Genomic DNA, 14,733 nt, shown 5'->3' on the forward strand with positions numbered 1-14,733 from the left:
TTAGCAAACTTTCTGCTTAGATAAGAACTGTGACTGATACATACAATTTTCCTCATCCATGTGTGATGACTTCTATAAACTCCTTTAGCTCTCTTAGGTTGATCCTCCTATCCCTAGCAGAGTAATTACTTCAGATGCTAACCTTAGATAATTTTGTATCATGTTTGTATTTTTTAGAGAATGAAATGCTTCCCCTATAGAGAGGAATGATACAATCATGTATATAGAGATTCCTCTTAACCTGTAAGAAAGATTTTGGTGAAAGCTGGAGAGACATTCTGAGCATTTCAAAAACAAATTTATTCAGGTCATTTTCACATAAATTTGCAACCACGATACAAGAATTAAACAAGAATATGGAAGTGCAATGAAGAAAACAAAGCTAGTGTATGAATAATTATAAATAACTTCTCAGAGAAAGATGCAAAGATTTTAAAAGCAAGGCTCTTTGAAAAAAATAATGAAGTAAATATTAGAATTCCTTGCAAGAAGTTAGAGTGGCTCTTCACTAAATTTGTAACATTTGGTTGCTTATAAATTTCCTGACAGAAAACTGTTTATTTCAATTCAAGTTAAAATATGTAAGCACCTTTGTAGTATCTGGAATGTGAAAATGATGTTTTTGGTGTAAGGCACAGGATAGACCACTTGTAAGAATATCTTCAGTTATCTCCAACTAAACCTATGGGGAGGTACTAAAATGGTGACTGGGAAAAAAATCAGTTTACCATTAAAAATCCCTTTGATCTAAATGTGAAATATTTGAATTAGAAACATTTTCTGTGCTATAGTCCGAATAAGGGCCTGCCAAAAAAAAGTGAAGAAAATCTATCTCTGTGTCATGCAGCTGGAAGGGGAAAGGATTAGTTTCTCGCAAAAAGATGTAGCCCATTAATTCCTCGTGTGTTCCAAAAACCACAAGAAAATCTTCCAAGCTGCCATGAATCTTCATGAATTAGTACCTTTCTTTGTTAGAACTGATCTTGGCAAAGTGAATCTTGGCTGAGGTCTGAATCCAAAAGTGTCAGATATTCCAGTTCACATCATATGTAACAGCAGATAACCTGCTTCCCTCCAATAAATGAAAACACAATTTTGTAACTGGAAAAGCTGCTAAATGTGGGATAGTGGTCCTACGAAGTTGCTCAGCCCTATTCCTTGAGATGCCATCGTCATGCCATCAGCTTTCCTGATCCCCTGCCCTTCTCAGTAGTCACTGGCTCCCCAGTACCAGCCCACAGTTTTTCCTGCTGCTACTAAAACATGTTAAAAAAGAAAAAATTCTACATATAAGCAAGCAAGGCTGCTTACACGCGTATCATGTGAATAGTTACAGGTAGGTAGCCGTGTTGGTCTGCCGTAGTCAAAACAAAATAAAAAAATTCCTTCCAGTAGCACCTTAGATACCAACTAAGTTTGTTATTGGAGTGAACTTTCGTGTGCATGCACACTTCTTCAGATGCACTGAAACGGAAGTCACCAGACCCTTATATATAGTTAGAGGGTGGGGAGGGGTATTACTCAGAAGGGGGGTGGGAATGGGTGATTGGCTGATTGGTGTGGTAGACCTGTTGACAACTGTTAATGACTGCAATTGGTCTTACAGGGAAAAGCAAGGGGTGAGATGGCTAAAAATAGCTTTATCGTGTATAATGAGATAAGAATCCGATGTCTCTATTCCGACCAGGTCTCTCCATGGTTTTAAGTTTGGTAATAAGTTGCTGCAATTCAGCAACTTCACTTTCCAGTCTGTTTCTGAAATTCTTTTGTAATAAGACAGCTCCTTTGAGATCTTGTATAGAATGTCCTGGGAGACTGAAGTGTTCTCCTACTGGTTTCTCTGTCTTGTGATTCCTGATGTCCGATTTATGTCCATTTATCCTTTGGCGTAGGGTTTGGCCTGTTTGTCCAATATAGAGAACTGAAGGGCACTGCTGGCATTTGATGGCATACACGATGTTAGAAGTTGAGCAATTAAATAGTCCTGAGATGGTATGTTTGATGTTGTTGGGGCCAGTAATGGTGTTATTCCCACCACCCTTCTGAGTAATACCCCTCCCCATATAAGGGTCTGGTGACTTCTGTTTCAGTGTATCTGAAGAAGTGTGCATGCACACGAAAGCTCATACCAATAACAAACTTAGTTGGTCTCTAAGGTGCTACTGGAAGGAATTTTTTTTATCATGTGGCTAGCAATTGTTGTTGACGTATGAAAGGGTGTTGCTTATGTTCATGTGTGATACTGGACATATTACACATGGTAGGACTGGTGATTTCAACATCCACCAGAACTATCCAAGCTAAGGGGAAGGCACTGGCAAGCAAAATAGGCAGAAGCAGGTCTTGTCAGCCTGGACAGACAGTGGTGTGGATGACAAATTTTTGTTTAAATTTGCAAAATAAATTGTAGTACTAAAAGTGGAGGAGCTTGAGCATCTTCAAGACAATCTGAAACGCATATTCCAAGCCATTAAACATCTCCAAGAAATGGTTATTGAAAATGTCCTTATATTCCCCAAGCTGAATGTATATCACTTCTTTCATATTTAATGTATGGAATGCACTCAAAATGCAGCAAGTTTTAGTTCTAACAGCTAAAAAGCATGGCCAACTGAATATTTATAGGGCCTTACAGAAAGCTAGTAGTGGGAAGGAAGACTCCCATCTGCTAGAAATTATTTCACAGTTTTGGAAGGTGGAGAAACCCATCTATCGCACTTTAGCCAAAGGAGGAATGATTCTTCTACCTCTAACAACCAAATTTCAATTTGGAGTTATGATTTTCTTCACTTGAATTATTTACATGTTTGCCTGTTGAATCCTGCATATGGCAGGTATTATCATATAATACAGTACTGCATTATTTAGTATGCAGCCTACTGAATATCCTGCTAGTATGGTTTTTTTTTTAATTAAAAAAAACACCATTCTTTCTGACTGCCTACAAGGTTTAAAATACAGTATTCATGAACATCCATTAGCTCCTTGTGAATCAGTCTTTTAAGCCTTGTTTTGTGATGCTACCAAACTATATTACTCCTAACCTTTTTTTAAAAAACCAATTAAAGTTTGCACTAAATAATGGAATTTATTGAGAAATTCCACCTTTGTAAATAGACTTATTTTTTTCTGCCGAGTGTATAGATCAGCTTTAATCCAGGTTACCCAAATTATATTAAGGGAGAATAGTTTCTAAATAATCGTAATTTAAAATCTTTAGAGCTGTACGGGAAAAAAGAAGAAAATGTGCAAAGCAATCTGCAGCAAACATTGGAAATGGGTAATTCACTATTTCATATTTCTTCTGAAAAAATGGCTTGTCAAAATATCAATAGGCATCTGGTTTAAGAAGATACTTGCCCGCTAATACGTCTAAAATGCAAATACTTTCATCTGAAAGGGTGTAATGAAAAGCCATTGCTATACATGAAGCATGAACAGTTCTTAAAAAGTGAACAATACATTTTGTCCCAAGGATAGAAAATTATCATGCTGGGTGTTTAGCTCTGTTGGAAGTTTCATTTCCCCAGAGTTTGGTCCAGATTTTGCCCCATGACCACTGATTTTTCCTCCTCCTCCTCCTTACTCTCAGTATTTATTATATGGCTGCAGACCAAATAATTGTGAAATTAGTTCCATGACCCTTTGGACACCACTGCCCTGGCCACTTGCCACATAGCAATAAACCTCCAAAGAAAATGAAAATGTAAAAAGCATAGTTTTGATATGGAGGGGTTGGAGTCTGTTGTTAAAAAAAGTAAAATGTGTAAGATTCCATTGGGCATATATGAACCTAAAGTAACTCTTTGAATCTCAGCCTCTTTGAATATCCTTTAAATTGTTCCTTAAGCTCATTCACAAATAGCGTACTGATTTTCCAGTAGTCAGAGAAAAGGCATTTCTGTGAATGGGTTAAAACTTCCTGTAGAATTTGAAATACTGTATATAAAGCACCAATCTTTCACTGTCCTCAAAAGTTGAACACATGAATTGAGTGACAGCATTCATTCTGAAGGAGGTCTTAATGCTTCAGAGTCATTAAAATTCTTTTTGTATATACTCTGGTCCTTTTTTCGTTTTCGCTTTCAAAAGTTTTTACATCCTGTCTCAAGTTTATAAAATAATTTCACCTCAAAACCTTGGGCACCGTTGCATAAATTTTCTTTCATCTTAATACCTATTAAAGAGAAAAGAAGCAGTCGTTAAGCATAATATACATCAAGACAAAAGTACTTAATAGACCTTCAGATATCGTCGCTGGAGTTAAAATTTAAGCAACATTAGCACAACACTTTTCCTCTGCTTAAACTGCTCCTATCGATTGACCTAAAGGAGATGCAGTAAAAGGCAAATCACTATTGACTCTACCCTTGCACAGGTCTCTAACTTTAACAAGTCTTGTTAAGAGTTTAAACACTCGTGCACTTAGACAACATTTCATTACTTCCAAATGGAATTGTGCCAGGTTCTTAAAGTAAAGGGGCTGTTCCCAGAACGTCGTTTTAAATTATTTCTTAGCATAGTGAGAAGCTGTGACAAATTCCTCTTGCTGCTCTGCTAATGTCACTGTTGACCTCTTAAGAATCCTGCTGTTCTAGCTCTTGGGCTCTTAGAAACTCACACTTGCAAGAATTCATAAAAGCCTGTGGCGAGGCCTCTTAAGTTGTTGATTCTGTAAACCAACTGCAACTTTGGGCTAGTGGTGACAAAAATAAGTTCAGTGGGTTGTTTGGATGAATAAATATAATTGCCTATTCTTAGGGCTAGTACTGGTGTTCTCTAGAATGCGTTTAATAGCTCGTTCCTTAAGGCAAGCTGAAGAATAAACATGGACATTGGAACAGGGGTATTAAAGACAAACATTGCATTGTTATATATAGATGAGCTCATGCTAATTACTGAACGCCAGATTTGCAACTTCCTCTGAAGCACAGATCCCCACCCACAACAGATATCTCCATGCAACCATGTTAACAATTTTATCTCCCCAGGCACACATTTACATGGAAAAACAGCAAGACCAGATACAGTGACTTCCATAATTGCTGGGGGAAGTCCTGTCCAAAAGACCATTGGCAGTGCTATCAGTGTCAAACATAATCCATCTATTTATGCAAGTGTGGGCCTGGACGATGGACCAGACCAACTGTATATGGGCAATCCCCAAGGGGCTTGGTAAAACTAAAGTCAGCTTGGATTCGTTTGAACTTCCTTAGCAATGTTCTCTGCGTTTTTGTAAGGATGCTCTGTATGTGGAATGCATAAGCAGTATCCGGAAAGTGGTGTGAGCCAGAAATAACAGCTGACGCTTGCTAAGTCCTACTGCTGTAGGAATGTACAAATCCCTTTAAATCCTCAAAACAAGATTTCTAAAGAAGTATTTCAGAAAGAATCTGACTTGAGTGTCTTGCACTGGCAAGCAATTCAACACTTGCGTTACTCTTAAGTTCATTCTAGGCCATTCAATCCCACAGATTTTATGAAAAGCTAAAGGATAAAGCACATCATTTCACTATGAAGAGAGGTTCGAATCTGAAAGCAAAACAACTGAGTCTAAGAAAAATGACATAAACTGGCCATGTTCATACATTATGATAAACCATGGTTAATGGTTTACTATTAACACTAAGATTGTTACTGCTTTGCTCCCCTGCGTCTGTATGAGTGGGAGCAACAGACTCCAATTCCTGACCTAGGATTACGCAGGATTGGAGTGACACAAACCATAGTCCTTGATCTATATGTAACACTGAGCCAGGGATTGTGTTCACAGTAACTATGATTTATTGTGATATATGAATACAGCCATTGTTACAATGACAGGAAGGGAAGCATGCATTTTATAGAATGAGCCTTTTTAGTCAATAGCGCTAAACTATATGTTAGCATAATATGCACATAACACAGAATCGCACAATTCCCCCCCTCCAAGACATTGGAAGCATCTGCTCTCACTTTTAACTTAACCATAGTTCCCCGTTACATTTGAGCTCAGGAATTCCAATTGATTTAAACCATGGTTTGTTCAAACAAGTGATGGTCATAAGCCATGGTTTGATCCTAGCTTGTTTGAACAAAGCCTAGTTTGAACTAGCCATTGACCCCCTGTGATATGAAAAGGAACTCTGTTAGTTTAAAAGTGCAAATGAATGCTTCTTGAGCTCATCATTCTACCCGATAAGAGGAGGAAAGGAGGGATTATGTGGTTTGGCATTATGCGGTTGAGTTAAGACCAAAAAGTCTCATTCTATAAAATACATGTTGCACAACACATTTTTGGAAAGACCGTAAAAATGTGTAAATTTTTGTGTAAAAATGTGTAAACAGGAAATTACTTACGGTGAAATTGTGCAGCCAGACGCATATGCATGGTGACCTGTATAACGGATATCGCAACGCACTACATTGTTGGAGTAGTCTGATTCTGGTACCAAGTAGCTCGGGTTTACACTAACCTGCAAAAGAAATGCATGCTGTACTTTGCAAGTTCATATATTGATATTTGTTATTATTATTAACTTTAAAATGTAATTTCCATACCTTTAAGATGTAATTTCCAGGTTTAACATCTGTGATATCAATCCATTGGCAGTCTATGTCAGCATTGTATGTGTCGTAACACCCAGGGCTCAATCCCTAAAATTGAAGTGTAGCAGGATAGTGAAGTGAAAGTCTTAACTTTCTTTTATATATATGTAAGTACAATGTTGACAAATGTCAAAAAGCTTCCCTAGATAATTAACATTTCTCAGTGATTCATAACACCTTACTGCCACCATTAGTTCCATCAAAATGATTGCTCTCCTGCTATATAAATAGAATGACCCTTATAGAAAAGGTCTAAATTCTAGCAAAATAATTTTGCCTTCCAAAACAAACAAGAGATCCAGCATTTTCCCATTCAAAAGCAAAGGAGCCATTTTCATGAAAGACAAGGATATCAATGGCTGCTAGACACAATCACTGTATTCTTCCCCCCACTATATTCTCCCCCCAGTTGTTGCAAGTCACAAGGACAGGACCTCCTTGCGAGCTTCCCATTAGGGTAACTTGGTAAAACAGGGCTTAGGTTAGACTCTTTTCATGTCTCATTGTTATTTTGCTAGATTAAAAGGGAGGCTTGACTTTAGGAAACATATTTTTGTCCTGAAATGACAGCTCCCCTTAAGCCATGAACTCACAGCCCTTTGGGTCTACGTAATGTGTGCAGTTCAGTTCCTTTCCCTACCCTGAAATCATTCTGAGTGGTGCCTGGCTGCCCCTACGAAAAGTACAATGTTTTGCCACAGACTGTGTGTCACTTGGCAAGGGTTGCGTACTTGCTGCGGAAAGAAAGCTCATGGGTATACTGAGAGCTGGCAGCTATGCGCATTTTTTAAAAAATAGGATGCAGTCTTCATTTGCTGAGGAAAATACTTTGCAACAAGCACAAGTCTCAAAACAGTGGATGAAGCCGCAAGAATTCTAAAAGAATTCATAGTAGCAATCAGATGCTATAATACTTAAGAGACTCAGCTAGCCAGTTTGCAGAAAAGTTAGGAAAGCATTCCAGGACATAAATCTGTAGGGGCTCACAAGAAGGTAGTTGCCAGTTGCCTCTAAACTTAGTTGTACCTCTTGCAACCAATATAGGGATCAGAGCTGGAAGATATCTCAATGCATTGTCTGAAACTGGTTTGAAGTTCAGATTGCGATACCGGTTTCAACGTCATTATCCAAGAGATGGCATTTCTACATCTCTCTGTGAATACTGAATAAAAGACCTTAGTAAGAGCTTCTTGTCTTTCCATTACTGGCAGCCTGCCGTGAGGGAGGGGGAAACAGATTCCCTGAAGCCTATATGGTGCTGTTGTTTCAAGACTGATGTTTGAAATCCATCTATATTCTGACAGCAAGAGATGAAAAATGATCAGCGACTACCTTACCTGCGTATGTGCTGTACACGCATACCTTCTATAGTATCCGTAATCGCAGGACGTATCTTCAAGACAAAAGCTTGCTTTGTGTCCTTCAGCTACTCTCCTTTGGGAGCTTGCTTCAAGCAAGTCATAATGGCTGAATTCATCCATACTGTGGTAGTGTCTGTTAAACCACAGGCAAACTTTTTTATTAAGTGTTAACCCAACAACCATAATAAATAATAATAACAACAACAATAATAATAATAGTGGCACAGCAAAACAACGTTGGCATAGAGCCTTACAATCGCTGTTTATTATTCCAAAATAATGGGCTAATTTTGTTGCCCTATGATACTGTTCTTCATATAGCTCCATTATTCAACAATTATGTTACAAATACAGCTCTTGAGAGCAAATTGTTGCATAGCATTTAGTTTGTTTAAAGACTAAGCAAAATCATTGTTCCAAAATTTCCTGTTGCAAGAAGTAGGAAGCACCTAAGTGTCTATATCGGAGTGTCCAATTGTTACCCTTGAATACTGTTCATCTGAATTAAAAATGCTTACTTTGTATACTGTAAATTCCAAGGATACTATGGATTCTGATTCTTTTTCTATCAGTGGTCCCCAAGTATGTACGCAAAATATTTTGATATTTAAACTCCACTGTGTTAAATATGTTCTAGTTTTACACACATTGCCTTATTATGCTTCTGATTATTCATTGGTCATTTTGTGAAAGGCCTGTTCTGTTGCTACATTATATTTCTCACAGTAGAGTAGCTGGAGGGGAAATAGATTCAGGTAGGTAGCTGTATTGATCTGACCCAGTCGAAATAAATAAAAAAATTGTGCAGTAGCACCTTAGAGACCAACTAAGTATGTTCAGGGTATAAGCTTTCCTATGCATGCACACTTCTTCAGATACCTTCTTGTGTGCATGCCCAGAACATACTTAGCTGGTCTCTAAGGTGCTACTGGACAATTTTTTTATTTATTTGGAGGGGAAATAGGTTAACTTTAGACAGCCACCTCAACATCATCTCTCCATTGTATTTTCTTATTGTTGATTCCAACAGAAGATGGAATCAAGCAACATGTTTCAACACAAATGTCCCTCTTTGGGTCTAAAGCTGCCTTTGCAGGCCCTCCCAAGCTGATGTGAGTTGTGGTACCAAACATCTGGGGGCACCAGATTGGCAAAGGCAGGTCTAAAATCAACCAAGGTAATATTTGCCCTACGTGTGGCCTAAGCAGCTGAAAACCAAAGGCTACCTTCTGTCGTACGGCAGTCTTCAGATCACAGAAACCATACCTATGTTAGCACATCTTTGAATCCTTCTCATATGCAGGAAATGCTCATTGAGTTCAAGAGCTCGGGTACTAACATCACCTTGAGTTGACCGATTTCACCCACCTAACATTTCCACTAATTACTGAATAAGTATGCTCTGAACATCCAAAATGTATACATTGAAGATGAACAAGTTACATTTTCCATCACATTGGAATAGCTCCTATTTATTTTCTACAGTGGAACCTTGGTTTTTTAACGTCTCGGAAGTCGAACATTTCAGTTTACAAATGCCGATAACCAGGAAGTAACTGCTTTGGTTTTCAACTGGGAAGTCGAATGGCTTCCGTTTTGAGTTTTCTGTAAGTAAATACTGCTGGAATTGCATGCTTTGGTTTTCGAACGTTTTGGAAGTCGAACGGTCTTCTGAAACGGATTACGTTTGAAAACCGAGGTTCCACTGTATTCCTAAAGCAGGGTCGTAAACTTGAGTTCAGTGGGTAAGGGTTCAACTCCTGCTATTTTCTGCATGGCAGCAAGAGCAGGGGAAGGGAGTGGAGTGGAGTGCTGGAAGCCACATCACAACAAACAAACAGCAAGTGAACATAATTGGAAAGTACCATACTGAGCCCTTCACTCACTGATGACAACTGTGCCACTCCCAAGAGTATCGTGGTCGGCTTGGCAAGAAATCCGATGTGCCTTGGTTTTTCACTCTCTGGGGGAATCTCAGAAGCATTCTATTATCATAGTCTCTGACATCCGACCTGTAAGCTGAGCTGCAAATATGTAAAACACACATGCGCATGAAATAGGCTTGAAATTGCTCGTTAAACACACTTTGCCTTATGGTGCGACATTTGTATTTATTATAGTTGAAACAATCTCTTGGGGCCTTTTTAGAGAATGCAGCATAACGAGAGCTGAAGCTGCTTAACAATGACCAATGCAGTATATATCAGTGTTTTCCCTTCTCTACAGACCCTCTCAGATCGGCAGAGGGGGTCCTCTTGGTAGTTCCCCCACCCCTCCTGTGAGAGGGGTAAACTGGGAGAGGGAGTTTTCTATGGCAACTCCTAAGCTGTGTAATTCCTTCCCCGGAGAGGAAGAAATCTTCATTGTGCAGTTTGCATTATATGCTGAAGATGTGCCTCTTTACCCTGACCTTTGACACCTGAAATATGTATTTTAGGAGCCACCCTATTCTATTGACTGTTATTGTTTTAACTGATTTTAATACTGTATTATTAAATTGTGGAAACCTGTCTTGAGACCTCATAGGTGAAAAAAAAATAACAATTTACTATTGTTACTACTACTATTCCATTTGCTATTAATGTTTATGTTTGACTCCTTTTTGATTATGCCCAGCACGTGCCAAGTTGAGGAGCATAACCAATTCCTCTCTTCAAATCAGAGGAAGTATGCATTAGTTCAATAATATATTTAGGAAAATATTTTAAAAAAACTAAGAAGTAGTAGGCCATGGCTGAACGTCAGATAAAACATATCCCATGCCTACTTTTTATTTACTGAACTTCTTTTTAACTTCCCTTGTTGGTGTCCTATGAAAGGTGGATTTTCTGTTGTTGCAGTAGACCAAAATTTGCTTTGTGTACTGGGCCACCAAGTCCAAATCTTTTACCAGAATTTTTTGTGTCTGCTGAGTCAGAGTAGGTGTTGATTCCTCTTCCTGCTGATCATGTCCATGTGATCTCCACTTCCTTCCTCTCCTGCCAATTTCAGCAGAGTTTCTATATTTCCCCTTTAAAATGTCAACTAAGAATATGATGGAGTTGTGTAACATTAGCTAGCTATTTTTCTATCATCCTCAAGTACAATATACTCTTAATCAATTTGCTGGCACTACTGCAAGTGTAAAAAGCATATTACCAAATCTTGGCTGGCATTGCTATGAACTAATTTTTGGAGGCTGTTTTGCATAACAATATTCCATCAGATCTAAAATACATATTTTTATATTAGTATCCTCACAGCCTCATCTTATGCATATTTACAAAGAAGTCTAACTGAGTTCAATGGAATTTTCTCTCTAGTAGATATGCATTGGTTGAAAAACCATGGAATAATAATAATAATAATAATAATCAGAAAGTAAATGGTTTATTAAGAGCTGATTGCAAATTGCAATCATCAAATAGCAAGATTTTGCCTTTTTTTTAAAAAAAACCCCAACTTATTTCACAATTTGTAAACCATGTGTTCAAGGGGGACTTGTTTTCAAAAATTAGCGAAGCACTGACTTAATGAAAAACAGGCACTTCTTAAGGCAGTAATTCCCAAACAATAAGGGCATGGAAGCCTTGTAGTTTGGTCATCCAGCTCTCAGCAGAGGGTAATAGAAACAGTATGTTTCATCAACTGGAATGGAGGCAGAACTCTCTGCTACTTTTGAAATCAACTCCTCTTCCCTCTCGTTAAGCTGCCAGTGTGACATTGTGACATTTTTGTCAGCGTGTCCTGAACTGTGATGTAAAAGCAATGTTGTGGTTCCACACAAAGTTGGTCATGCTTTGGTCCTATTGAAAGCAACGGTACTTTGTAAGGTAATAACAACCAACTTATCCCACCAATTTCAATGTGACATTCTGAATCTAATCTGGTGGGTGCCTTTTTTACAAACCCTCGTTCTAAGACTCCAGATCTTCCCGTCAGATTCAGTTAGGAATCCAGTGTCAACATAAACCAAGGGGCAGGAGTGACTCCTGTTTACCTTGCAAGGCAGTTCTCTTCAGCAGCGCACCTCAGGTTGTACATGGAGGTCCTCTGCACATAAGTGGATGCTTGGATGTAGTACGGATCTGGTACCAAGTCTGGGAGACCTGCAGTGCAACATGCCACAACACACACACACACACACACACACACAGAGAGAGAGAGAGAGAGAGAGAGAGAGAGAGAGAGAGAGAAACAACAGATCAAGCCCATAACATGTTTGTATTTTGCCTATCTTAGAGGAGTCACAAACTAAATCTTCCTAAACACTACATACAATCCACATCTCTCACATCCATGTCTGGTTAACAAGAACCAAGAGTCATTTTTCTCAAGATCAAAAGGGGGGGGGGATATGAAAAGACAACGTGCCTTGCAGATTGGCAGATACTGTGAAACACAGCACTCTCCAAAGCAATTTTTCTCATAAATCTTCAAGGCATTCTTCCTCATAAGGACACCAGCTGAGGAGTACACTTAAGTCTGCCAGATCAAAATACCAGAAATGTGTCCGACACTGTGGAGCTTTGCTCTTTGTTATATGGACCTGCAGCTATGCCGAAACAAATGATGCTGGCCATCCATTAGGCAGGTTGTGGTTTGAATTAACCCCGTTCAAAGAGCCTGAAGATGAAGGGCATCTTCCAGCCTTACTTTAAAGCAAAGAGACAGAGCATTGGTGCAAGTTTCCTTTGTTCTGGGAGTGGGGAAATTTGGGGGCAGGGGTGCCATAACCATAAGGCTTCTTTCTTCAAAGCGTGCAGTAGGGGTCTTAACTGATCCATGGTTCAGCCCCAGCAGTTTGTGCACAGGACCAGATTTAATAATAACAGTGCCTCTGACCATGCGCAGAGAGCTTTTTTGATGGCTGGCAAGGGGCTTGTGGGCTGGAGTTAAAATGTCAGTGTTGCAGTAGGACAGAACTCCACTCCCTCCAGCATAAAGGAAATGAACCACCGCTAAGATAACAGAACGTTTGTCCTGAAAAACCTCCCCACTCCAGCGCCTCTGCACTGAATTGTAGAAGTTGATTTGTGGGTTGTTGTTGTTGTTGTTTTAACATTACTTTTTAAAGTACAGAGAAACAACCCTTGTTGAAAAAAAAAGTTTCCAGTGAATAAGGGATATTCTCGTGCAATAAGTTCCAGGCTGACAACAACGCAGACACGGTGAGGGGCAAAGGGGGAGGGCTGGAACCAGATGGCGAATAACGGCAGTGGAGCCGGCCGCCTTGCCAAGCGCTCCGTGTTAAACGTGCCGTCTGGCGGGGAGGGCAGGATTTGCCACGTGGCTGCGTCGGGGTTGGGTTATTATTATTATTAATTGAATTTATATACCGCCCTATACCCGGAGATCTCAGGGCGGATGGCAGAACAAAATCAAAATATAAAACCGCAAAATATATAATCGAAATAAAAACAACGACTCAATACCCGCTCCCCGCCCCCCCCCAAAAAAACCCCACCGCGTTTTAAAAGGGGTGGTTGGGGGTTTTTTTCGGAGGGCGACTGCTGTTGGCAGAGCAAGCGACCAACTCCACGTTTAAGTCACTGCAGGGGCGCAATTCCTCGCCACACTTTCTCTCCCGTCGCGTGGCGAACTGCGCGCTCTTACCGTACTGGAAGTAACCGGTGCCATAACCGGGCCGCTGTCGGCTGTCGGGCCGGGGCCGCTCGTACGTGTCGTAATAGTTATAGTACGGGTTGTCGTCCGAGTACTTGTACGGGTTGTAGGGGTCATCGCCCACCATGCGGTCTAAGCCGCGCGCCCGAGGGAAGTTGCTCAGAGGAGGCGCGCCGCTGCTGTTGCCCGGCCTGGAGGGGGCGCTGGCGAGGGGCGCTCGCCGAGAGCTGCTGCTGGCAGCGCCGTCGGCCCCGCGCCCCCTGTCGCCGGCGGGCTGCTGGTAGCCGGCTTGGAACCAGTGCTGCGCCTCGGGTCTCCGGGTGGTGCCGTCGGCGGCGACCGCTTGCGCCCTGCGCGGAGAGGTGCCATTGCCCCGGAGGAGCAACACGTGGCCGCCGGGCGCCGGCTGCTGGCTTGCACGCCGCCGAGGCGGCTGGTACTGGGAGCCCACGCTGAGCAGGCTGTATAGCTGCCCCTGGTTCTCCCACTGAATCCTTTGCCTCCACACGGCCGGCGGCGGCGGGTTCCTTGGCTGAGGCAGCGCGCCCGACGGCGCGCACAGCAGGCAACTCCAAAAGACGCACGCCTGCAGCTGGGCTACACGGAGCAGCAGCGGCGGCCGGGTGGAGAGGCGCATAGCGGCGGCGGCGAGTGGGGTACCCCTTGGCACCCCTGGGTCCTGGAAGGACCGTCGAGCCAAACAACAGCCCGACGGCGAAGAAGCAGCTCTTGCAGGCGCCTGGGCGCTCTCTTCGTACACAGGTGGCAGATTTCCCCTTTGCAACAAGCGTCCCCTCTCTTCCTCTCCAAGATTGCTAAAAGGAATGCGCTCGGCGCGGGACTGAGCGAGCCGCCTCTCCCTCTTGCTTTTGCTGGTGTCTGGAATGAAGCGGCAGCGGAGGGAGGGAGGGAGAGGCGGAGGGTAGGTGGGTGGGAGGAGATGAGGGCTTTTTAAACTTTTCTGGCACGTTCGCAAAGTTACACAAGCCCATTCTGGCAGGCGGCTCCTGCGCTATTTGTTCGCATAATGCGCTGCGAAACGTGCCGGCCCCACAGTTCCCGGTCCGCTAAACAAAACAAAACAACAACAAAAATTCTCTTTTCGCATCTCTGCCTCCTCCGTCAGGCTTCCAGCCTCGTGCACCCCTAAGGCTGCGTTGCCACCTTAGACAGGACCGGG

The 14,733-nt window shown here is 41.5% G+C and overlaps 1 protein-coding gene across 2 annotated transcripts; it reads right to left on the reverse strand.

Annotated features, from left to right (window-relative positions):
* Positions 1–276: 276 nt before the first annotated feature.
* On the reverse strand, positions 277–14,451 carry LOX (lysyl oxidase). 2 transcript variants are annotated; one of them, XM_083577057.1, is made up of 7 exons: positions 13,545–14,448; positions 11,929–12,037; positions 9,836–9,973; positions 7,926–8,082; positions 6,541–6,636; positions 6,340–6,455; positions 277–4,177 (listed from the first exon to the last, which is right to left on the reverse strand). In XM_083577057.1, the coding sequence occupies exons 1-7, from the start codon at positions 14,188–14,190 to the stop codon at positions 4,171–4,173; spliced, it is 1,269 nt and encodes a 422-aa protein (XP_083433183.1). In that variant the 5' UTR covers positions 14,191–14,448; the 3' UTR covers positions 277–4,170. The 2 variants fall into 2 exon arrangements, 1 of the variants encoding a protein (XP_083433183.1); XR_014539813.1 differs by lacking the exon at positions 277–4,177 and adding an exon at positions 5,707–6,241 and having other exon boundaries at positions 6,273–6,455; positions 13,545–14,451.
* Positions 14,452–14,733: the final 282 nt, after the last annotated feature.

This window comes from Podarcis filfolensis (assembly GCF_964270895.1).
Source record: "Podarcis filfolensis genome assembly, chromosome: 11".
Classification (NCBI taxonomy): Eukaryota; Metazoa; Chordata; class Lepidosauria; order Squamata; family Lacertidae; genus Podarcis; species Podarcis filfolensis.

Coding starts and splice junctions, on each gene's coding strand:
- LOX (XM_083577057.1), bottom strand. CDS start 14,190: ATGCGCCTCTCCACCCGGCCGCCGCTGCTGCTCCGTGTAGCCCAGCTG. Junction 8,083..9,835: donor GAGTGGCACAGTTGTCATCA/GTGAGTGAAGGG, acceptor GTGGTTTAACAG/ACACTACCACAGTATGGATG. Junction 6,456..6,540: donor CTGGAAATTACATCTTAAAG/GTATGGAAATTA, acceptor TTTCTTTTGCAG/GTTAGTGTAAACCCGAGCTA.